The sequence below is a fragment of the Aptenodytes patagonicus genome, chromosome 1 (assembly GCF_965638725.1).
Source record: "Aptenodytes patagonicus chromosome 1, bAptPat1.pri.cur, whole genome shotgun sequence".
Lineage (NCBI taxonomy): Eukaryota > Metazoa > Chordata > Aves > Sphenisciformes > Spheniscidae > Aptenodytes > Aptenodytes patagonicus.
The window spans coordinates 58485908-58509230 of NC_134949.1; the positions used below are offsets into that span (position 1 = coordinate 58485908).

Sequence of the window (23323 nt, forward strand, 5' to 3'; positions counted from 1 at the left end):
TAGTGTGGAGCCGATGGGTTGTTGGCAGGGCGGGGAGGGTGGGGTTAGTCTTTGTTTTGTTTGTTTTTATCCTTTCTATTTAACACTTTATTTTTCCTCCCTATTTTTTTCCTAATTTATTTACCCCTCTTACTGTCTCTCTCTTTTTTTTAATTAAAGAGCAAAACTTTTTATTACTTTGTAATTTAAAAAAAACAAAAAAAAACCTGAAGAACTTTGGGGGGGGGATTTTGTACTTTTTTCCTGTGTAAATATTGGACTTTTTTGAGCTTTATCGTGGTTGTTAATTTGAAGTAATAAAGTAGAAAATGATAAAGTGACGCCAGCATCTGTCATTTCTTCCTTCCCTGGCATCCTTGCTGGGAGTGACGTCTTACGCGCAGGAAGCGCTGTCTTGCAGCCGAACCTGTTCCCGAGTTCCGGGAATGAGTTTGATCAGAATTACTGGAAAAAAGGCACAGGGCTGGAGCGCCTAAAAATAAATCTGAGCCGATGTCTGCAGTTGCAGCCTTGGAACAGTGAGAGCTATGTGAAATCCGATTCAGGATCTCTCGGTTCCTGGATTTGAGCCTCTGGTGTCCCGTGCGTCTGGCTTTCAGGAGGAGCGGGATGGGACCTTTCCACACCGTTGGCTTTGGGTGTGCACTGAGTTCGACAGAGGTGGACACTGGGTTTGTATTTTCTTGCTTTCTTCTATCCTCAAACTTAAATCACGGAGGAAGGGGGAGGAAAGGGGTCAGAGCAGCAGCCCTGAGCGTGTGTCAACAGCGCTGTGCCTGATGCAAACACGCTGAACTCCCTGTAAAGTGGCACCTGCTGCTTTGGAGTCTGTGGTGGTGTGGTTTGTTTGGGTTTCTCCTCCTTTGGTTGCCTGACCTATCTGGCAATAAATTACTAAATTTTAATACTGATTTATTTCTAAATCACTGCTCCTATAGTTATGCTTCTCTGCCTTACCCAGATGAGAGGCCTATTTATTTTCTCAAGCATTAAACGAATTTTAAGCTGTGAAGGGGAATTGTGGCAACAGCCTAATCATCTACTCGGGCTTCCTTTCCTCGGGTGGCTTCTCTGCGGGTTTTTTTTTCGGCTGTCGGGAGAAGTGCCAGACTCCCCTGATCGGAGCGGTCCTCACGCGCCGAGGGATCTCTATGGAGAGGCACCTGGTTCCATGGAGGATGGGAAGGCTGGAGCTGAAATACAGGGAGATGAGAACCCACTTCCCATCCCTGCAGCGGGGTTTCTACAGCAGCAGGCTGTGTAGAACTCTTGAAATTGATTTTCAGAAACACCTGCTGGGAATAAATGATGGATCTTGGTGACTTTGCAAATTCCTTCCGAGCCTGTTCTCTGCCAGCTGAGCAGGAAGAGCTGCCCCTTCGTTTGCCTGCTGTGTGGGGCTTCCAGCTCCTCGGATGAGCGAAGAGTAGGAGGGAAGGGAAGAGGAGGGTAGTTCAGGGGTTATGGGATGTTGTCCTGTTGTCTGTATCCTGCATTGGTCCTGCCTCCATTTTGAGTGTGGTTTTTGAGGGATCAAAATGAAACTGGACTTTTTCCCTTCTAAATCTTGTTTTCTGTGAGAAAGAGGAGCGTTGCCTACGTGGAAGGCAACACCCATCTCTGCGTGGTGCCTTTGCTCCACTGAGTTTGCTGCCTCCACCGTACCGCTGTGAGGCCACGCAGCCTTGGTCTGGCTGGGTTCAGGAGAGGTTGCCGTGTTCCAGATAGGAGCTCTGTTTTGGGACAGGAGGGAAACGCAACGCCATTTTGGGAGAAAAGGGGCAGCAGCTCCATGGGTACATCTGTGTTTCACAAGAAGAGGGCAAGTGCCAAAAGCACAGCTTTGGTTTCCAGCACCTACACACGTTTTTCCTCGGAGTTTTGGGGAAAATGGCTCCGACGTAGAGGTGGAAATCTGCCTGGGGGGATCTTCCTGAGGGCAGCGCTGTCCTTAACCGGCCTGGGGGGGGGGGGGGAAACCTGGGTGCCCAGCCCCGGCTGCCCAGCTCAGGGAAGCGCGGCCTGAGTTGGAGCAGCGCTCATCCCTCCCGCCCAGCCGCGGGCTCCACGGCCCTAGCGCGGCGGTGGGTTCCCGAGTCACCCCGTCCCGGCGGCAGCCGCTCCCCGCAGGGCGGCGCCGCCCCTTTAAGAGCCGGGAGGTTACGTCACCCTGTTCTCCCACCGCCCCGCCCCCGCCCGCGCGGCGCGGGGAGTGGGCGGGGCGTGTCGTGCCGTGCGCAGGCGCGGAGGGCCGGGGTGGGCCCGGCGTCGCCATGGGCTCCTGAGGCCCTCAGCGCCCCCGCGCCGGTGCCGGCGCCCGCCCGCCGGGCAGCGGGGCAGGGCCCGACCGACCCGACCCCTTCTCACCCCAGCGGGCTGGGCTGGGCTGGGCCGAGCCGAGCTGAGCCCCGCCCGCCTGCCCGCTGGGAGGTAAGACGTGGCGGGGGCAGGGTGGCTGCGGGGGCGGGGGGGGCATGGGGGTGCCCGGTGAGGCCCCCGCAAACTCACCTTCCCCCCCCCCCCCCGCACTCACCTTCCCTCCCCCCCGCACTCACCTTCCCTCCCCCCCGCAAACTCACCTTTCCCCCCCGCATCGCCCTGGTGTGGCCGGGACCTCCGCCCGCCCCCCCTCAATCCCTCCTCCTCCTTCTCCTCCCTCTCCTCCTCCCTCTCTTCCTCCTCCTCCCGTTCTCCGACGTGGCCTGCACGATCCCCCTGGTGCGGCCCCCCCAGCCCCATGCCCCCCCCCGCCCCCGATGCGGGCCCCCAGCCCTCCTCTCCATTCCCCGGTGCAGCCCGCGCACGTTCCCCCGTTGTGCCCCCCCATCCCTTCTGTGCGGCCCCCGCCATTCCCTCTCCACGCGGCCCCCACAGCCTGCCCCCGCCACGCACGTTCCCCCTGCGTGACCTCCGTACCCCCCCTCCCCGCGCCTCCTCACAAGCTCCCAGTGTGCCTCCCCCCCCCCCGAGATGCAGCCCACACAGTCTGTTCCCCAGTATCCCTGCTGCAGCCCACCCAGTCTCCCCATGCGTGCAGACGTGTTGTCCCAGCGCAGCCCCCCCCCCCCCCCCGGTGCTGTCGTGCTGCTCAGTGGCATTGGGTGGGTGTCATTTTCTGCAAGGGTGTGTTTGTCCCCAGGCGGGCTGGGAGCACGGTAGACCCCAGCAGCGTGGTGGGCACCAGGCTTGTGTTTGCTGTTCCTCCTCTGGTTCAGGCTGGATGGACTGACAGACACTGTGTGCGTGTAGTAGGTGTGTGAGGAGGCTCTTACTGTGCCTGTGTGCTCCTGTATCACAGGTGAGTTATGATTGGTCTTGTTTGGATGCTCACGGTGGCTTGAAATTTCAATTGCTCCATGAAGGCTAATTCAGTTTTGGCAACTGCAGTGTGTAGTGGAAGGAGGGCTTTGGAAGAACGTGTGCGTGACTGGGTTCTGATGAATTGTGATCCAGGAAAGTGACTGGAGTGGTTTCAGGGACAGCTCTATGAAAGCTGCCTGGAACACCACGAAGCTGTCAAGAGTGGGAGGAGGAGGAAGAGTGGGAAATCTAGAGGAAATAGTGAAGACGGTTCCTCCTTACAGAAAGTTTGAAATCGTTCTTGCCACATAAGGAGCTTGAACAGGAGTAATTATTGAAGACCTAGACAGGCTTCCCCAGAGAGAAGACTGTTTACCTCCGTTGAAGAGAAAAATAGAAGGCATTGATCAATAATAGAGGAAGGCTAACAGGATGAATAGAAATGTCTATTTCCTATCCTGCAAGAAAGAACAATTGATGAAAGTGTAATAAAGCATACATCCCACTAACAAAGACTTGGCTTTTTTAACACAATAGTTAACTGTTCCATTGAACTTGTGTTGCTGGAAGTTACTCTTGAGTCTAAGAGCTTAGCAGCCTCCCTAAAAGGGACCAGAGACTTCTCTAGAAACGTTGGTGTTTTTCAGGTTTGTAATGCTAAAGGTTTGTATTTGTGTAGTAGTTTCGGAAAAAAATCTCACACTTTTAGGATGTTGGCTAAGGACTAAACAATAGGGCTTTAGAATAGCTTTTCTTATGGTGAAGGTATTCCACAAAGGCCTACTTCAGGCTTTTTTTCACCATTGTCCCCGAGAAAATGGGCTTCAAATCAGTTTTTAAGTATTTAATACCATTGTTGTTAAGGTTGTGCTGTAAACCTTAAGTGGCATGTATGCAGCAGGTGGCTATATCTGCATCTGGAGCAGAAAAGATTCAGTCTTGCTGTAAAATAATCGGAAAACACTGCTACCGAAGTCAGCGTTTCTAACCAGTTTGGTGGTGTGGGAAGACCTTTTTTTTTTTTTTTCTTTGTATTCTGCTCAGGTCTCTAAAATCAGTTCAGAGTGCTGAACGGGTTGTGTTTTGGAAATGTGGGGCAAGGGGAAGACTGCCGCCCACTCACTCAGACATCTTTTGTACTTTTATTTGTCTGTCTCCTTGGGACACGTGGCAGTTAGAAGGGGAAGGTTCTTAGACATGCACAAGCTGGTCAGAAAAAAAGTTCAGTGTGACTAGCTGGTTTGGCATAACGAAAGCATTCTGAGCTGGCTAGCTTCTAACGACTTGACAGAATCCAGCTAGAAATCCGTCTTGTTCTCTGTCAGCTTGTTTGCCTGTATGCTGGTAGCAGGCTGGGAAATGAGCTTTTGCGGTTTGCAGTTGTGGGATTAGGGTTCTTTTCTTCTCGTGGATAAAGGAAGGGTGGGTTGTTTCTTTCCCCAACTCATAATTAAAATAACTTTTAAAACACCTTTTTTCCCCCCTAAAATGTCAGTCCCTTTCTCTATTCAGTTCTACTGCTGAGTTAACTAAAACATCTAATAATCTTGCTTAAGACAACAACCTTTTAATTTCTCTATGATGGAACTCACCCTTCATCCCCTTCTCCCCTCCTGTTTTGGGTCTGTGTTTAATTGGCTTATGTTTGCAGCGGTGGAGATGAGCTCTTGCCTGCTCCTTCTAGCAGAAGTGCCAGTTTCATTTTCCAGCAGGTCAAAGGATATCTTTGAGCTCTTGCAGCAATGGCTGGTGGGAGCAGTGAATTCCTCAGGAGATGTTTGTTATTTGGTCCTAGCTACTTCAAGAGCCCAGTGTTGTATCGTTCAAAGTATTGAAGGTTGAGGTAAAATACGAAGTTGCAAATCAGACTTGTTGATTCTGAAAGGCCGCTGCTGTGACTAGTTTTCACAGGGTTTTCAGGCTAAAATTGAGGAAACCAAGGTTATAAAGCAGCAGTCAGTGTACAGGTTGGGCTGTCTGCAGAATCAAGAGAATAGTACAGCCTCAGAGAGAAATTGCACTTAACCTTCGTACAGTAGAGCTTTCCTAGTACACGACTGCTGCTAGCTATCTGCGTAACAAAGCTGCTGCGTGTTATTGAACAGTCAGGGCTGGGGGCAGAAGCTTTTCTCTGTTTTAGAGCTTGTGATTGATTGCACTCGCTGAGGCCCTGGAAAATTGAGGTGTTGTAGAGAATAGCGTCGTGTTCGGGTTTTGTGTGCTGACTTGCCCATCTGTTCGCTTGAAGCGGTGTGTGCGTTGTGTGCTGTTCTTGCTTCTTCCCAAACTCTTTGCTTTCTTGTGGTGGAAGAGCAGTTTCCTGCCAAGACGTTACATCCTACCAGAACATTTGGGACTCTGAAAGCGGTTTGAAATGGTGATAAGATGGATTAAAACACTTCGCTAAAATAACTGTAAAATATGATAGCACTTGGACTGGAAACGCCCTTTTGAAAAGGTTTTTTGGTGTTTGTTTTTTTTTTCTTTTTTTTTTTTCATATGGACTACTTTGGGAGGGAGCAACTGGACATATTTTCAGAGCAGCAATCCCCAAGGAAGATGTTGGAGGTGAAATTCTGCCAGCTGAAGCAGTGACCTGCAGCCACCTTCCAGGAGTCTTGCCTCAGAGTCTTCCCCCTCTGGGAAGAGGCAGGGGACTGGTGTACTTGCTTATAGACAGGTTCTCTCTAGTCTTTAAAAATCAGCTCAACCTCCACAGGGTTTTTGTCTGTGATGGTGGAAGTAAAATGTCTGGGAAGGCAACAGCAAACTGTGTCCAGGGAAAATGCAGCGTATAGGCAAGCTGCCCAGGAACCATGCTGTGGCTGGGTGTGCCCAGGTCTTTATAGCCCCCGGGGGGCATAACTGACAGGAAACCTGAAGAGGGAAATAACTTACATGCTCTACCTGCAACATTGAATGTCCTTTAACCCATAGAGTACCTGGATATTTGTCTCCCCACCCTCAAGTCTGTCTCTGGATTGAAAGGATGGGAATACTGCTGTTACTATCTTACAGTCACAGTGCCTGGGAGTCTGATGATACTGAAAGGATCAGCTATTTGAGGACGTTGTATAATGGAGTGTGACCAAGAGCATAAAGAGATGGTGTCACGGCCTCAGATTTTTTGTGTCTAACCCGACAGTGTTCCTCTCTGCCTGGGTATGTTGTACATCTGGCCCCTGGTTGACTCTGTGGCAAAAAAGGTATAAAAAGATCTCTCTGGTTCAGCAAAGAAAATGACTGCAACATGTTATCTAGTGCAGCAATGAGGCTTTGAGAAGGAGACGAGATGAAGTAATACCTTAAAAGCTGACCTTGCCAGCTCATTGTTCCCTCCCCAGGCTGCGAAACATGACATTGATGCTATTGGAGCTGCTGAGCTGATTGCTTGGGAGCCTGCAGTTGCCTGGTCATCTCCAGCACAGGTACAGCCTAGGCAGCGGTAATGTAAGTAGCCGTGCCTCTGTCCAGGTTACTTAAAATGAACCTGGACAAACCAGTCACCTGAGGAGACAGATTAGAAGAGAGTGAATTTCTCTTCGTGCCTCATCACATCTTGTCTCCTTCTTCCCAGTTTTGCTAGGAAAGGCTGGTTAGTGGTGGGTGAAGCTATTTGCAGCTGATTGCCCCATGGGAGCTGGGAGTGACCTCTCTTCTCCAAATTCTCCTGACTTTCAGACTTTTCTTTCCCCTGTCCCAATGGCTTTGTGATGGCACTGATTTTACAGCAGAGTTTTAAGCCAGAAGTTATTTGTATGAATTCCCATTTAGGCAATTTCATCCCACTGGGTGATTTAATCTTACTGTGTCTGGAAAAACTGGGTTGAAATTTTGTCTTTTTTTAAGCTCGCACGCTCTCAGGTGGATTCTTGGCGTACCCCTTTCTGTATAGAGAAAATGCATTGCTGTTGCTGACTTCTGGGATAGAGAGGGGGGATTTCAGAATCACTCTGAACTGTGTTTTAGTAGCTGTTGGCATCTGTCAGCTTCTAACAGTATTGATGACTTCTCTACAAACCTCTGTGGTCAGCTTTGATGCTGAGTCAGGAAAGGGTGAGCAGCTTCTAGCCACTCGTGTGGCGTAACTAGCCTGCAGAAGAGGATGCTGGGCAAGGTTTTTCCCACTGATGCTGTCTCTACTTGCTGTGCTTTAGCCAGCAAAGGTGAGAATGATTTCCTCCTCCAGGCATCGTGCTCTGCCTGTGAGCTTCCAGAGGTAACTTTCATGTGAGGGAAATGCCGTGTCTGGGTTAATTCATTAACTAGCAAAGCTGTAATGCTGATGTATTTAGGGCTTGGCATTTTTGTGTGGGGAGGAACTCTCCTCTCACAGGAGTCCAGGAATACAAAGCTCCCAATTCTGCTTTTAAAATTCTGCATCGATGGATATTTATTTTTCTTGATAGAGTAACAGGGCAGGAGAAAAGCGTGGGGGGCGGGCAGTGTTGAACAGGAGTAGTGAAATTAGCAGTTGGTGATTTTTGGGAATTAACAAGAGAATGTATGTGTCTTATGTCCAGAGTTTGTTTTTTTTTAAAAAAAAAAAGCACCAACCCGCAAACAAAAATAAGCAGATCAGATGTTATTTTAGCAATAACAGAATGGCTTCATAGTGAGTGGCTTTGGGTGCTTTGTTGAGAATGACCGTTTTTATTTCTGCAGTGTATCAGAGAATGATTGCTAGGGAAGTCAGATGTGCCATCTCCCTCATATGCATCGCTGCACAGTTGCCTAGGCTTGTGATAAGAAGTCTGGCTTCTTCCGACACATTTACTTGCTAAATTTAAGTATGGATCTGATCTGATAGATTCTGTATGTTATATTCTGTGTGGAAAAGTATACTCTGATATTAAAAAACAAAAACTAAAAAACCCACCAAAAAACCCCCAAAAAAGAAAACCGCCACCGAAAAAAACCCCCTCCCTTCATGTGTGACTGCCACAAGTTCAATGGCTTTCGATCCTGCTGTAGAGTTTAACTTCTGATGCATCTTAGAGTAACTGTGTACCCTGTGGAAACTTTAAAACTGTTGTCTCCTCTGTCTTGGCACTTGGAGGTGGGGAAGGATGAATGCAAGTGGTGGCGGAGTAAGTTCTGATTTGACTTTGTTCTTGAGAATTTAGAAAATGAAATGCAAACTTCCTCTGTCATGCTGGACACAAGTGTTTACAACACATCCTTTTTCTCCTTGTTTCTTTCCCCTCTGCCAGTTGCAGAACATCTTTGTAGTCTTTCTATGTTTCTCTCCTGGGAGCAGAGGGCTTGACTGGTTCGTGTGGAGCGGGGCTGCTCGGAATGTGGGAAAGGGATGCAGCACATGGCCCAAGTGTGCTTGATCCTGCTCTCGAAGGAGCAGTTGGAAGGTTGGGGAACATCCCTTCTCCTCCTCTCCCTCCCCCTTCCTCTTTTTTTTCCTGTCTCCTTCCAAAAAAGGGACTGGATGTTGGATGTTGACCTATCACAATGTGGGTCAGTCCACAAAAAAAAAGAGGAGGAGGAGGATGGGGGGAGGAGGGCTGTGTGAGTACAGCGAGACAACAGAAATTAATAGAGCAGAAAAAAACTCTGGAAAGAAGAGTGCACGGCTCAGGGTAAAAGGGTTTTATTGTTGATTCTGAGTTTTTAAATGGGTGCATGGGGAGGCGAAGCTGCTCTCTCTTCAGATGACTCTGTATGGATTAGCAAAATGGGTGGGGGGCTGTGTGAGCTGGAAGTGGAGAAGATTTTTGTGGTATTCTCATTGTTTAATTTCCTTAAAATGAGAAAAGAAGTTGCGTGGCCTTGTTGAAGGTTAAATTGTGTGTACAGTATGCTCTTACGCGTACGTAGGTGTCGGATCATCTCTTGAATATGGCTTAGTGGGTGTGTACCTTGCCCTGTGGTTTGGTCCTCCTAGGTGCCTGACTCCTCTACCTTCTGCTTCTGAGGCTAATGGTCGTCTTGTTCCACTCGTGCTCGCCCTACTGGTTTTATGTCCCAGTGACACTTTTCTCTCATTTCACTGACAGTACTGACAGCTGTTTTGAAAATTGTGACTGGGCAAAATCTCTTCAGCGTTCAGACTGCTTAGACCTCTGGAGAAGTAACATTGTGAAAAACTGCATTTGGATCTGAATTTGTTGTGCAGAGAGAGAAGTCGTGCGTTAAGCTGATAGGAAGTGCAGTAACTGTAGGTTCAGTCACTGCGTATTTTTGTAAATCTTGTCGAATGCCCGTCTTCTAGCTGAGCACAGTATTGCTTGTGTGTGTTTGGAGTTACATATGTGTACGTGTGTATGAAGTGCGTGTTGTGGGGTGACTTTCACTGACTTGATGGTTAAGAAAGGTTTGCCCAGCATGAATAGTAAAATGTAAATGAGTTGCACTAGTAAAAATTGCATGCCAGGTCACATACTTAACTCACGGATTGTTTCGGGAATGCTACTGGAGAGCTTAAAAATGCACTGCTGGGACCTTTTCATGTCTCATAGCTAAGTAAACTAGATGCCACCCCAGAGAGAAAAAGCAATTTAAGAAGTAATAAATTTAAAAGCATTTGATTTTCTTTTATTGCTATCACTGATTTGAGCTGCACCAGTGACTCTTACTGTGTAGCCTTATGTTATTTTGTCCTGACTCTCTACCTCATCCTTTTCCTACCTTTTGCCAGATCAGCTGGTGATGCCGTGCCTTTGGGGTTGAAAAGACCTTAAATCAATTATGAATTTGCAGTATATACCTAGCACAATGGAAAGAACTGATCCCAGTTGGCAATTCTAGGCATTCTTATAATTAGTCTAAAATAAACCTTGAACAATTTTGTCGTGTGTTCTTGTACTCCTTGTAATTCTAGGGGACATTCTGAAAACCATAAAGCTCCTGCTTTCACTAATGTAAAGCTCTGGCTTGTGTCCTAATGCAGAAAATTCAGACTTTAAATCACCTACCACACAGCACTTCTGCATTGGTCTTTTTGGGTCCAGAATAAGGATAATTTAATGGAGAAATTCTTAGACGAATAAGAAGTTAAGAAGGGAGTGGAAAATGGTTTTGTGGTATCTCAACAGAAACAAAGTTCAGCATGGTGGATATTTGAAACTACAGTAAGTGTGGAGTAGGTTTTAAGGAGGAGCAATTTATTGCCTCCTAGCTTTCCAGAAAGCAGGAGGTCGTGCAGCCAGGTCGTGCATGTTTTGTTGGATCGTATCTTGCACAGCAGAAGGAGGCTTAGCTGCTAAGACTCTTTCATGGGATAACTTCATGTATCGTTCTTTGCTCTCTCAGCAGTTTAGAAATGAAATACTTTTAGCCTCGGAGGAGATGATCTATTTTAAAAACACAGATTGTTTTTGCAGATGGCAGAGAACGGCTTCAGAGTCATGTCATTTGGGGTTCTTTTCCTACCGACATCGGGGCAAAGTGAGCGCGCTGTTGCCCGCAGCACAATGGAGCAGGTCTTGCTCAAAGCAGACAGCCCGCTCCTCCTTTCCTAGGTTCTGATTGAATACATGTTCAGAAGTACCCCTAGGAACTGAAGGACCAAGCTTGAACGTTTCTTCCCTCCTCTTACACCACTTTTGTTGCATCAGAAATGGGTTTTACGTATTTATGTTTGTTTATCTTTATGTAGAAATAGCTCCTCCTCAGTGGTAACATTTTCTGTGCCTTTACGCAAGCCAAAAATGAAGTTTTTTTGTTTTCACTTGTGTCACATCCCTTCTGTTTACTGTTCTGAGTTTATTTTTGGTGGAAGAAGCTGCCATGTTAACATTAGAGGCAGAAGGCCTCTGCTTCCAAAAGACACAGGAATGGCAATCTGCTCTTGTCGAGAATTACTGCATTGCTGTTTTTCTGTGGATGCAGGCCCTGTGGACACATCCCCGCTAGCTTTACACTGGTGTGGTGTCTATGTCACTGGTCCCCATGCAAGTTGGAGCCTCTTCCCTCTCAAGAATCTCAGTAACAGTGTTTTGCATCTCTAGGTTTTTATTGGGATAGTTATCTTGATATAAATAGCATGTGCTTTGCTTTATTTTTCTTTTCTCCTCCTTGCATTGAGAGCAGACCCTAATACTCCTAAAGTGCTTTCAGAAGATCTGTTAGGTAAATTTAAGCTGGTACTAGGTTGGTGTTTAAGCTAATGCCCTAGCAGTACACGGTCCTGTCTTGTTCTAATGTGCGTAGCTTGTAATGGCATCTAGGCAGGAACATGTAACAGCTTGTTGGGGTTGGGGGTGTCACCTCTGCCTTCCATGTTTGGGATTGTTGGGTGTAGACCTCATGCAGACCTAAGCACTGCCCGAAGCTCATGTAGCCCACATACAGGAATTGTACCAGCTGATCCGAGATTCCTGTGGCAATCCTGAAGTACACCTAGGCCCATGTCTGAAAGCCCTGTGTGTTTACCTGGATGTACTTTTCTGTGTGCATGCTTCCAGTTTCCAAAGTTTGGTGCTTTTCCTGGCTATCCATTCTCCTGGTCCTGTTTGGGACGTGCTATATTGCAGGTTACCTCCGGGGGGAGCAAGGTAGTCAGTTGGAGATGGGGAAAGCTTCGAGTGAAATTTAGAAGCGTTGAAATGTTTTCCTCTGATATATTTAGGAGAGCCCTCCAGAGAAGGAGAATAAGCCTACAAGTGACTCTGCTTCCATTTCAAGGGAGAGTAATGAGGTGTAGGTGAAAGAGATGGGCAGAGAAAACAGGAGATGGCAGAAGAGTAAGGAACTCTTCAAAATTTATTATGCATGAGATTGGTTTGGTTTGTATTGCATTGGTAATTTAGGTTTCTAAATGCCCCTAATTTGCCATATGGTAATGTCAAGTGCCTTCCTCGTGGTTTGGTACCTCGCAGTGCTGGGAACTGTATGGGCAGAGAACAAAAAGATGGTTGTCCCAAGGAGCTTAAAATGTGCAAGAAACAACGGAGAAATATAGCCAACTGGGAGGACTACACAGAAAAGAGATCACAGCTAGTAGCCTAACCGTTGTCAGGTTGTGGCACAGCTGGAGTAGCAAAGTGAGAGAACGGAGAAAATTGAGGTGAATGTGAAATAGCTTTGTGGCTGTTGGAAAGGACCTTTTTCCCCAGGTGTGAGAGGAAGCAGGAAGGTATGTGTTGTGGCACTGACATGGGCTGTGATGGAGGTAGGTGTCCAAGAAACAAGTATCAAAACACATTCACTGTGTCAGGTAAGAGGGAAGCTGCTTACACCAGGGTGCTCGATCTGTAGCATGTTTGCTGTGACGTGCTCCCAGGCACCACCTTTGCTGGAAGCCTGTTCTAATGATGTGCTGGGCTTGTGTCCCGTTGAACAGTGGGGAAGAGGCATCTCAGAAACAAGGCTTATTAAGAGAGTTGCCATAGCCTGCCCTCATGATGCTCTTTTTAACGAGGCCAAAGAGGAGCTAGCAGACTCTGAGCTGGTGGCAGTGAATGAGCTGAAATCCACTCACCTGGGCTCCAATCATCTGCGCTATTACCTATTTCTTAAATATAGTACAGAATTGCTCTTACAGCTTCAGCTTCTTGCATACAGTAGTCTTTCATAATATCTTTGTGCACTGCTTATACCTGTCATTGTAGCAATGGTGTATGGGACTTTAGGAGATTAGAAGGGATAATTTGGAAGGTATATGTTAATTTTGCAGGTTCGGGAGAACAGTGTTCCTTCATGTTTCATGAGCAAGGAGAATGAACTGCAGGCTGATGCTTACAACCAGTAAAAAGTATCAAGCGATTAAAAAGTTGGCCTTAGGGGCAACCCTGAGGAACAGGGGGTTGCTCATGGGTGAGGTGGATTGACGTTTGGGGTAGGAGAAGTTGACCCCTGGTTAAGAAAGTTTGTATATTTTATTTCAGAACACAGTGCTGGAAAGAGTTATTAGTTTCAATGACTGTGTGTGAATTAAAGGGGGTTAGGGTAAGAATGATGCATAATCATGTAATTAATGACAGTTGATGTATAATCACAAGGGGGCAGTGTTAAGGTTACATATACAACTTGAACTTGTAAGTGTCCTTGCCTCTGAATACGTAATCCTTGTCATGTCAAAATGCTTGTTGATGACTTTTTGCTGTTTCAGCTTCTTTTAAAATGAGTGTAGAGAAGCAGAGGAATTCCCTTTCAGATCTTCAGTTCTGCTGACGTTACCGGTGCTGCATTTGGGTCTGTGCTGTCAGTGTGGTTTGATTAGCTAGAGTGTGGAGCTCCAGGGCCTGTCCCTCCTGCCACTGGTGGTCTGCAGTAGAGATCCTCTCCCCTATGAACTTTAGGAAGGGCTTAGCGGCTTCCTCTCTTGCATAGCTCCCAAAGTGCACTGGGATGTTCAGGATTGCAGCTGGCTGGACTTTATTTAGAGCTAGGTTAACCACAGGTGCATCTGCTCTGATTTCATTTTAGATGTGCCCTTTGTGAGCTTAGTGGAAACACACACAGCACTGTGAGTGTTCAGTTGCTTCAGAAGTCACTTGGGTAGAAATCCCTTTCTTTTCAAAGCAATAAAAACCTTGCTACCTTGTGACATCTCCATCCAGCCTTCATGTCTCCAGATTTTTAGATATAGTATAGATAATGTAGTGTGTGTGTGTGTGCATGCTTTGAAACTCAAAACTTAACAGTTATATTTCCTGTACTGATCAGGACTGGAAAGGAATTACCCTTCAGTACGTGCAGTTATGGAAAGCTGTAACTCAGCAGGATATTTTGGAAAAAGAACAACTGGAAAGAACGAAGAAAAACAAAGTTTGACGATTTTTTTGTAAATTAAACTGTAACAGTTGTGCAGCTCCCGCTATAGTAAGATAATATTCGCTTAAACAAATCTGGATATTTCCCAGATTTGTATTTTTTCTGTTCCCCCTGTGGAAGAAAGCAGAAATGAGGTGGAATGTGGCGTAAGTAACATCAGAATGCTGCATACTGCTGGTGCAAGTGTGTGGTTTGGAAAAGCATGTGCTGGAGGGGCCATTTGCACACCTTAGCGTGCATGTGGAAATGATCTGCTCCTGACCTTCTGCTTTTACTGGGTGCCTGTTCCCTGATTTGTGCTGTGGCTTCAGGTGAAGGCAAGGCTGGGGCAGTTCATCTGCAGATGTATGTTCTCTTTCGTGTTCTGCTGTGACCTGTCAGTAAATGACAGACGTGTCCTTCCCTGCTGCAGCTGTAAACTGTGGCGACGGATCGTTGGCCTTTCTAAAGCCCTTTCCATCTGCTGATCTTAAAGGCCTGCGTAAGAGCTACGTCTTGCACTTTTACAGAAAGGGTATCCCAAAAACTATTAGGAGGCTATCAGAAGAAGGAAATATGGTGCTGTTCCCCTTGATAACCATGTCTTTACTACAACTGCATCAGAAGCAGCTATTCTAGTGGATAGAACCAATGGCTGATTGCTTGTGATCTTGGTTTAAGTGGTTTATCTTCCTCCAATCCAGAGGCCACATTAGAGCCTGCTTACAACAAAACTGAAAATAATAGCGGCTTTAGATCTTAGACCTTCAAGAATTTGTTCCATTGAAAGAAAATAGCTTTTCATCCAGGAAATGACCAAGTGTCATGCTGCTTTGAAATCTTGCATATCCTTGTGTTCTGGGTGTGTTTTCATGGGTCCAGTCAGGTTAAATTCATGTCATGTAGAAAACAATGCTTAGTAGAATTAATGACAGGCTGGCTAAGTATAACCATGCCATACAATGTTTGATAAAAGCATCGCTTTCATGCTGCTCTTTCTAGTGAGGAGAGCTTTCAGTGCATATCCTTCCAATGAAGGTGCTTTGGGCTGAATGTCGTTTTCAAAATGGCACTAGGAGAGGTGGGGATTGCTTGCTGGAGGAATAAGGATGCTCTTCTTTCCCCCTTGCTGTGCGGTGACCCTTTGTGGTGCATGTTCTTGTTGCCTGCTGCTGCTTGTTCTGCTGCCTTCCAGATGAAACCATAAGACTAAGACTCTGGCAGACTAACCATAAGACTAGGACATGGCAGAATAGCCAGTGCTTTTGTGGAAAGTAGAGCTGTTAACTTAGGTGCATCTTCCAGTATGGATGATTTAGATACTTCCTTCTGATGTCAGGTGAATGCTGTATTCATTTTGTTCTTAAATATTTTTATTGCAGAAAGGTGGTGACGATGCCTGTGGCAGGGTTTCATGATCTTGGGGAGGCTGTGTTGTGAGTGGTAGAGAGGTTCCTGAGTACCACATGATTTTTTTTGTATCACGAGGGGTGGCAGTGGCAGACTTATCCAGGTCCTGTTTGTAAAGCATGTGAGCAGCCTGGTGAAAGGCATGTGAGAGATGCAAAGTACTGTTACTGTTATGCTCCTGAGTCCTTTCAGCTGGATTCAATTGCTTTTTGGTTCTCTTCCTTGACAGGTCTTGGCTCGTGGGAAGCTCTTTAGCAATCCCAACTGGAACCTCACACCAAAAGAAACCATGATAGTGATGACTGACATCACTGCAGCCCCCAGATTGGGGTCAACTGCCACCACTCCAGCTGTGGCTCCCAACTTCTCCTGGATGCCGGACGATGGCAGCCCTACGGCTGTGGAGCAGCCAATATTCCTCATGACCACCGCTGCTCAGGCCATCTCAGGTTTCTTTGTATGGACAGCTTTGCTCATCACCTGCCATCAGGTAAAACCCTGTCACTCATACTTCTCATCCTTTTCTTTTCCCCACATGGAGGAACACATACGATCCCCTGGCATATCTCTGCCAGATACAGCTGTGTGATGGGGGTTTGCCGACTCTGGAGTGGTACCAGGACCTCTTCTTTGGGGTCTAATATATTATCTGTGCTGATCAAGGTGGCAGCTTTTATATGAAGGTCTTTTTCTGCCCAGGTTCAGACCGTTTCCATAGTGTGAATGGAGAGGAAGCAAACTCTTTAAAACTAGCAGGTGTAAAACATTTGGCCATTTCTTGAGTGTTTGCAGAAAGGTGTGTTATCTCAAGCCATCCTTTCCCAGGTCTTGTAGCTGAATCTAGCCATTTTGTTATTGTGTCAGCTGTTAGCTAAATGATCATGGTCGTCTGTTGTTTGGCATACCTCCTTTGATCTCCTGTGCCAGTGGATTCCACAGGCTGAACTCTGCAGCGGAAAGGAGTAGCAGGAAATGTTTTATTTTAATTTTTCTCGCCTCCCCTCTTTCTGGGGCAGGTGTCCTGGGAGCCAGAACAAGTCTAACCCTGCATCCTGTTCCGTACCTCTTTTTTGTGTGGTTGTCATGTGAACTGAAAAACACAGTGGGGAAATGCAAGCCCTGTTATTTATCAACCTGTGTTTTGTACCTGTTGGTCCATAGATTCCAGAGTGATGACTAGGATCTAGAAAACTACAGCCTATTGATGGAGTACAGGGGCTAGTGAAGTTCAAAAATGGATTAGTCACTGATGAATAAGAGTAACACTTGCAGTTTCACCAGCTCGGGTAACAATTACAAGTGCCATGGATCCTCCTGTCAAATTGATCACCTACTGAGGGTAGGAAGAAATCTTTCCTCTGCAGTATAGCATTGCACAGTTAGGCATTAATGCCCTTCTCCAAAGAAACCAATGGAGGTCAGTGCCAGAGAGACACTGTTGATTGAAATGTGCTGTTGTCCTGTTAAAAGGCAGCAGTTCTTGTGCTCTCGTAGGCTCATGGATCTCAGGGCTCTTGTGACATTCCAAGGGCAAAGCTTGGAGTCATCTGAACTCCGGTGTCAGCTGTCCCTGTGCTGGGTGAGGTGTGTCACTGGGATTGTCACAAGGAAAAAATATCCCTAAGGCTTGTTAGTTTATTTTCAACCTGTTCTCTTCAGGAAATGAGGCTTTTGTGAGCTCCTCATGGGTTAGGGAGAGGAAACAGAAGTATTTTGAGCCCTTCAGTCGATTTTGACCAGATTTGGCCAAGAGGCAGGGAGAAATGAGCAACAGACAGCTGGGGAGAAACAACCCCCTCTCCCTTACGAGGGAAAGGCGAGATCATCAATGTATGCTTTGTTAGACCCTGGAGAATCCTCACAGCACCCCCAAATGCGGGGTGAAGCTTCAGACAAATGCTTGTGCCTCTTCAGGCAGCAAAGTTGGTCAGTTGTGAGGCACATATGTAATAAACTAGCTGTTATTAATTCCAGCAGTTGGGGTAGCAGCTTGATGAGTGTTGCCGTACGGAGGCCTTGCCTCTGGAGAACGTGCCCTCTGCTGACTCCGTGGCTGACAGAGCATACCCGCAACTCGCGCTGAAGCTCTGGCTGTGTTATTAGGCCATTACAGGAGTGGTGCTCGTCTTCAGGGTATGCTTGTGGTCAATACCTTTTCCAGGAGGTGGGTATTCTGTGAAAAAGCATCTTAGGTGTGGGATTTAATGATGGCTAACAAACTGTCAGCAGTGGGAGCAGGTAGGGTGGGGACATTGCCCTCCCCCCAGCCAGTGACTTAGAGGGATTGGCATGTGTGCAGACAGTCGGACAAAACAAGTCGTGTGGCTGCATGGTTCCTTTGAGAGCCGTGCATGAGCTTGGTGCTCGCTTGGTGGCTGATGCTCCGTGGCTGTGCTGTCACCGATGTGCAGAATGGCACTTTTTGAGCATATGGGCTGTGGCTTATCAGCTCTTGGCAGTGCTGTGAAGGGCTCTCTTAGGTCATTTCAGGTGAAAGTCTCGAAAGCGTCCAAAACTGCCAAGAGAGTGAGAGTGTTTACAATGAGCATGCGCTTAAGTGTATGCACCTTCCCTCTTCAGAGAAAAGCAGCCTGCAGTGTTGTGAATCTTAGGTACTTAAAACAGGATAGCAGGAATATGGGATTGATAACCAGGGGAAAAGAAAGGTATGAACAAAAGAATATGGGCAAGGTAATGATAATAACAGTAAATTAATTCCCTATAAGAAAATAGACTAGAAATCCCTCCACTTCCTTTTTCTCCTCCTTCCCACTCTCTGCAAACTAAGGGGTGCTATATGGATGCCGTAAGATAATAGTGATTTTTTTTTTTTTAAATGCTTATCACCTTGAAGCTGCTGGAGGCAATCAAGAGATGATTTACTGACTGTTTTTCCTGGCCCAGTTGACTCTCCAGTTCCACTTTCTCCTCTCTATTCCATATACTGCTGATCCTGGTCTCCTCTCTCTGTCCTCTCAGATCTACATGCATCTTCGCTGCTATAGCTGCCCAAATGAACAGCGCTACATTGTTCGGATCCTCTTCATTGTGCCCATTTACGCCTTTGACTCATGGCTCAGTCTGCTGTTCTTCACCAATGACCAGTACTATGTTTACTTTGGCACAGTGCGGGACTGCTATGAAGGTAAGGAGGGGTCAGACAGAAAATGGGGGAGGTGGGAAGTCTCTGCCTTGAGAGAACTCTGGCTCCTGGTTGGGCACATGGAGAAAGCATCTGTCACCTACTGAAACAGTGTTTGATGCTGTGCTTGACTGGTTGACCGTGGCTTGCTCAGTGACTGAAAATCATAGAATCATAGGATGGTTTGGGTTGGGAAGGACCTTTAAAGATCATCTAGTGCAACCTCCCTGCCATGGGACATCTTTCACTAGATCAGGTTCCTCAAAGCCCCATCCAACCTGACCTTCTCCCTTGCTGGCCTCTGAGCATGACAAGATGTGTTGAGCCTTCCCTCCAATGTTCTGTGGAGACAGAGTTTATGATTTTCTTGGGTCCTTTGCTTCAGGAAGGTGTAAAGCCAAAAATCTGATTCTAGCTGGGTGTTTAAAGCGAGGTATCGGTTAGCTCCCGGTTCTTGGAACAGCACTTACTTAGCAGCCAGATGCTTGCTTTGTCCTTTTTTCCTGGCGCAGTTTGTTAGCGACGTATTCTTCTGGTCCCATCCTGTGGCCACTTGTGTGATCACGCAGGGTAGCAAAGCCATCGTGTGCTGGTGTTGGTGGGGTGTAAAGTGCTTTGGAGTCCTGCAGGAGACAGGGTGTCATGTTCAGGATGAGTTACCAATTGCTTTGTTTTCGGTTATCTGCTGCAGATGATACCACTAGCATTTTCTGCGAGGGAAACAGTTACTCTCCAATAAATGCTATCTAAACTTCCCTCCTGATCTCATCCAGAAAGGAGCCTTCTACCCATCCAGCAGGAGAACTACACTCTAGCAGTGTCTTTTTGAGGACAGTTTATTGCCATACCCTCATAAAATCATAACTTGCTCATGCAGTTGTTTTGGTGAGATCTGCATTGCAGAGAGATGCCCCTGGCCATGTGAACAAATTAATCAGCTGAAGGGACTAGCAAGCCCTCCTTCACACCCACGACAATGCTCTGAGATGCAGCAGCAGATCGCAAACGTGCGCACGTGATTCAGAAGGCATCTTTCTTTGGGCCTGAGTGTTTTTTCTTCCCTCCTTCCTCACCCTGCGCACGTGTGTAGGTCTAGCAGGAATCCTGCTGCCCTGCAAAACTCCTCGTAGTAACTGCCAGTATCCCTCTGCCTCGCTTGCTCGGGGAGTTTGCAAACATCTGAGTGTCTGCTCAGGAGGCAGCCCATGCTCCCAAGTTCACCTCAGCATGTTGGGCTGTGTGAAAAGACTACAGGTGGAGGTGAAAGCACCTTTGGTCAGTAGGTTCTCTCCCTCGCTTTTTCTGGGGACCGCTTTGAAACAGCCTTTTGTTCTCTGCCTTCCCTTGCCATCCACCTTATTTCATTTTTGGGAAGGTATTAGGTTGCAAAGTGGGGGGAGCCCTGTTAGGGAACAGGGGGAGAAGACCCTGTTAATAAATTTTGAAAAATGTCTTGGGCCATTTATGGGCTGCATTTCATAGTGTGTGTTAGGAGGAGCATGTTTTGGTGTTGCTTGTTCACATGACTGCTTCTGTACAAACCTGGGTGTCAGTGTTACTGACACCAGTAGATTTTTTTTTTTTGTTATGTTGATGTCATGAGCACCATCTGATGAATGTGGATCAGGAATGGGAGAAGAATTCTTTTGGTGGTGTGGTGAACTTTGATAGTTAGCACTCATTTCTTTCGGGAATGGAGGGGCAGATATTTCCCCCTCCCATTGCTTTTTTTTTGTTTGTTTTCTTCTGCTGATGTCATCTCTTCCCTAGTGCTTGTGGAATGGGCAGCTGGTATTGTAATGACCACATCAGAGGGCAGGGGTCACTGGAGGACAATAGGAAAAGCTCAGCTTTTCTCCCTCTGGGTGCTGGGAGCTGTCAGCTAAGTTGCAGGAAAATTGCAGGTAAAAGGGGTTACCACAGTTATTTACATAAGTTTTCCATGGTTGGTGTTTTCTCTCCTAATTAAGGCTTTCGGAAAATCATTGCTATGTGAACATACCTAACTTTGTTCAATAAGAAGGATTACAGATGGAATAACAATATCCCAATTACAGACATAGAAGCAGGTATACCACTGGCTTTTATGTGCTGTAGCATTCTGGCCAGCTAGGCACATCTACAAGCTATAAATACAATGTTTTGAGACTATAAGCGTTTTGGGGAGCGTTGAGTACCTCTTTTCCAGGGCATAGTTTGGATGCTTGTAGAAGAATTAGAGTTGATGTCTGTCTCTAACTTTGGAAGTTCATCCATGTGGGGAAATTGACCTCAGGTCTAATAACTGGCTGCTTGATGAGGTCAGCTTCTCAGCACTGTACATTATTAGGCTTTTGTTCTTATTTCAAAGTTCCGTGAGACTTCTGTTTCCATCCCAAGTCATTTTCTCTTCGTATTATGTCAATGCTGGGGGCCAAAACCAGGATTTGGATGCTGGCATTCCAGGGAATGTCCAGGTACAGACTGTCATAGAAAATAATGTTGAAAGAAGGGTCACCTGGTCTGTCATTTTGCCCCAAGGCTGTATGTGCCAAACTTAGGAGTACAGTCCTTGCCCTAAAAATCTCACAACGGTATGAGGGTCCAACAGCAATTATAACAAGTCAAGAGAGTGGCAGACAAGGCATGTACTTACTCCATGCACAGTTAAGTGGGTTTGGATTCCGTGAAAAGGAAACATGTCTGTAGTTATGATGAGAGCCCTCCCCACAGTGTCTTCACCTCAGTTTATATGTATGAACAAAACTGAGCCTTGAAGAGAATTGAAATGGGGCAGAGTATTACCGGTCAGTCTGAGAAGGCTCTTCCTCATCTGTACCAGGTTGCTGGGGAAGGCAGAAAAGAGGTGGCCCAAGGAGAAGGCTATTCAGTATGCAAGAAATTTCAGCTTTCTGAGGAAATGAAGCACAGAGCCTGTTTTTCAAAAATCTCCACCAGACATGAAAACAGAGTTTCACTGATTGGTAAAAACCCTCTGTTTCTCCAACTCTTACGTCTATAGTCTGGTTACCTCGGAGAGAGAAACTGTGTTCATCACCTAAAAGGTTAAATACAGGAGATAAGATATGGTTGATGGATCAGAGATAACTTTTCCAAATTATTTAGTACCAGTGTAATGTTCTGGAATAATGCACAGGAACCCTGTAAAGAATGGCATCTTACAGATGCCAAGTAAAACAGTGACTGACTGCAGTTTTAAATGGTCCTGTGACCCTTTTGGCATGAGTCATGGAACTGGCCTGGGACCTTGGCCAAACTCCAGTTCAGATAGTCTTGTGAGTACTGAGGTAGGATGATAAATGCAGTGAAAATAATCTGGAGTGCTTTGAAGGGAAAGATGCTGCATAAGCAGTCTCTGCTAATGTTTGGTCTGTTGCCTGTACTTTTGGTCCTTGCACCTGTTTTGAAGTTGGTTGTCATTTTACTCTGATTGATGTCTTTGCAGCCTTTGTAATATACAACTTTCTCAGCCTCTGCTATGAGTACTTGGGAGGGGAGAGCTCCATCATGTCTGAGATCAGAGGGAAACCAATTGAGTGAGTATTTACTGTGCTTACAGCATGAAGCTCTCCTCCTTCTGTGCTCATCTACCATGCCTCTGTCCCTGCCCTGAAAAACTGTGTCAGGTGGCAAATGTCTGCTGAGATGAGGCAGCATGGATGGTGATGATTTACCAGTATCCTGCTCTGAGACAGATCAGGCTGATCACAACTTCTTAGGCAAGCTGGACTGATGCACAGCTTTTCTGGACACCTGCCTACTCCTTTGTTTCTTTTCTTATTCCCTTCTCTTCCTTTAAACCTTTTCTGCCTTCGGTTGGTTGTGTGTGCTTCCTTTAGGATCTGTATTTCTCCCCATGCTACAGTTAAAAAAGGAAAAAAATTGGACTGTGGAGTCAGGTTGTTGTTTTAAACCCTCTGAAAGAGGGTATGGCTGTAACTGTAATCATGGTTGGAGAAAGCACCAGTCCTGCAACTGTGCTACAGAGAGGTAGACAAAGAGGGTAGGAATCTTGCACTCTAGCCCAAATCTTGCTTCTGAACCCTGTCATCTTGTGTTGGCTCTTTCAGGTCCAGCTGTGTATACGGGACTTGCTGCCTGTGGGGAAAGACCTATTCGATTGGATTCCTGAGGTTCTGCAAACAGGTATGGGCTGGAGGAGCTGTGCCATCCTCTAGAAATGAATGAAGTGTGTGTGGGTGGCAATGGTGTCTTTTGCTGCTGAACTTCTGAGATGAGCGCTCCTTTGGGGGGAATTTATAATATCGTTTTGAGAGGCCTGCAGACTGCTAAGAAGAAGGGGTATTTCGGGGTTGGCTGGTTTGTTTTGAATGATCTTAACGTTTTCTACTCAACCCCACATCAGGAAGGCCTTAGCAAAAGACCCAATTTATCTCCTGGATCTGATGTTAGCCCTGGGAAGAAATTCTGATTTCCTCTTCCCTTTCTGAATTGCAGAGGTCCCAACTTTAAGAAATTGATGGCTGTGGTGTGTTGCAGACACCCCACAGTTGTGTAACAGCCTCCTGAATTCCCAGTGCTGCTGTTGTGGTTTGGAATTGAGGAGGGGGTGGAGGCTAAGTGTGACACAATGCTTTGTAGGAGGAACTGAGTATTGCTCACCATGTGTGTCTGTCTGTGCTGAATTGGGTATGTTGAGGGGGAGGGAATGGGGGAGATCTAAACCTTGATACAGCCCTCCTCTGCTCATCCCAGGTCAGTCACCTCTGTCTGCCATGAAACAGCAGGTGAGTTTCAAGG

General features: G+C 46.6%; 1 protein-coding gene across 4 annotated transcripts in view; it reads left to right on the top strand.

Annotated features, from left to right (window-relative positions):
* Positions 1–543: 543 nt before the first annotated feature.
* The window catches only part of TMEM184B (transmembrane protein 184B), a 32562-nt gene continuing 9782 nt past the window's right edge, over positions 544–23323 (top strand). The window contains exons 1-5 of one of the 4 annotated variants that reach the window (XM_076337821.1): positions 544–671; positions 15650–15910; positions 18400–18565; positions 22008–22098; positions 22633–22708. In XM_076337821.1, the coding sequence (XP_076193936.1) occupies positions 15710–15910; positions 18400–18565; positions 22008–22098; positions 22633–22708 (534 nt within the window). In that variant the 5' untranslated portion in view covers positions 544–671; positions 15650–15709. Of the gene's footprint in view, positions 672–2266; positions 2431–14117; positions 14178–15649; positions 15911–18399; positions 18566–22007; positions 22099–22632; positions 22709–23323 lie in introns of those variants that run through there. The other 3 variants (XM_076337812.1, XM_076337831.1, XM_076337804.1) reach the window with 3 other exon arrangements.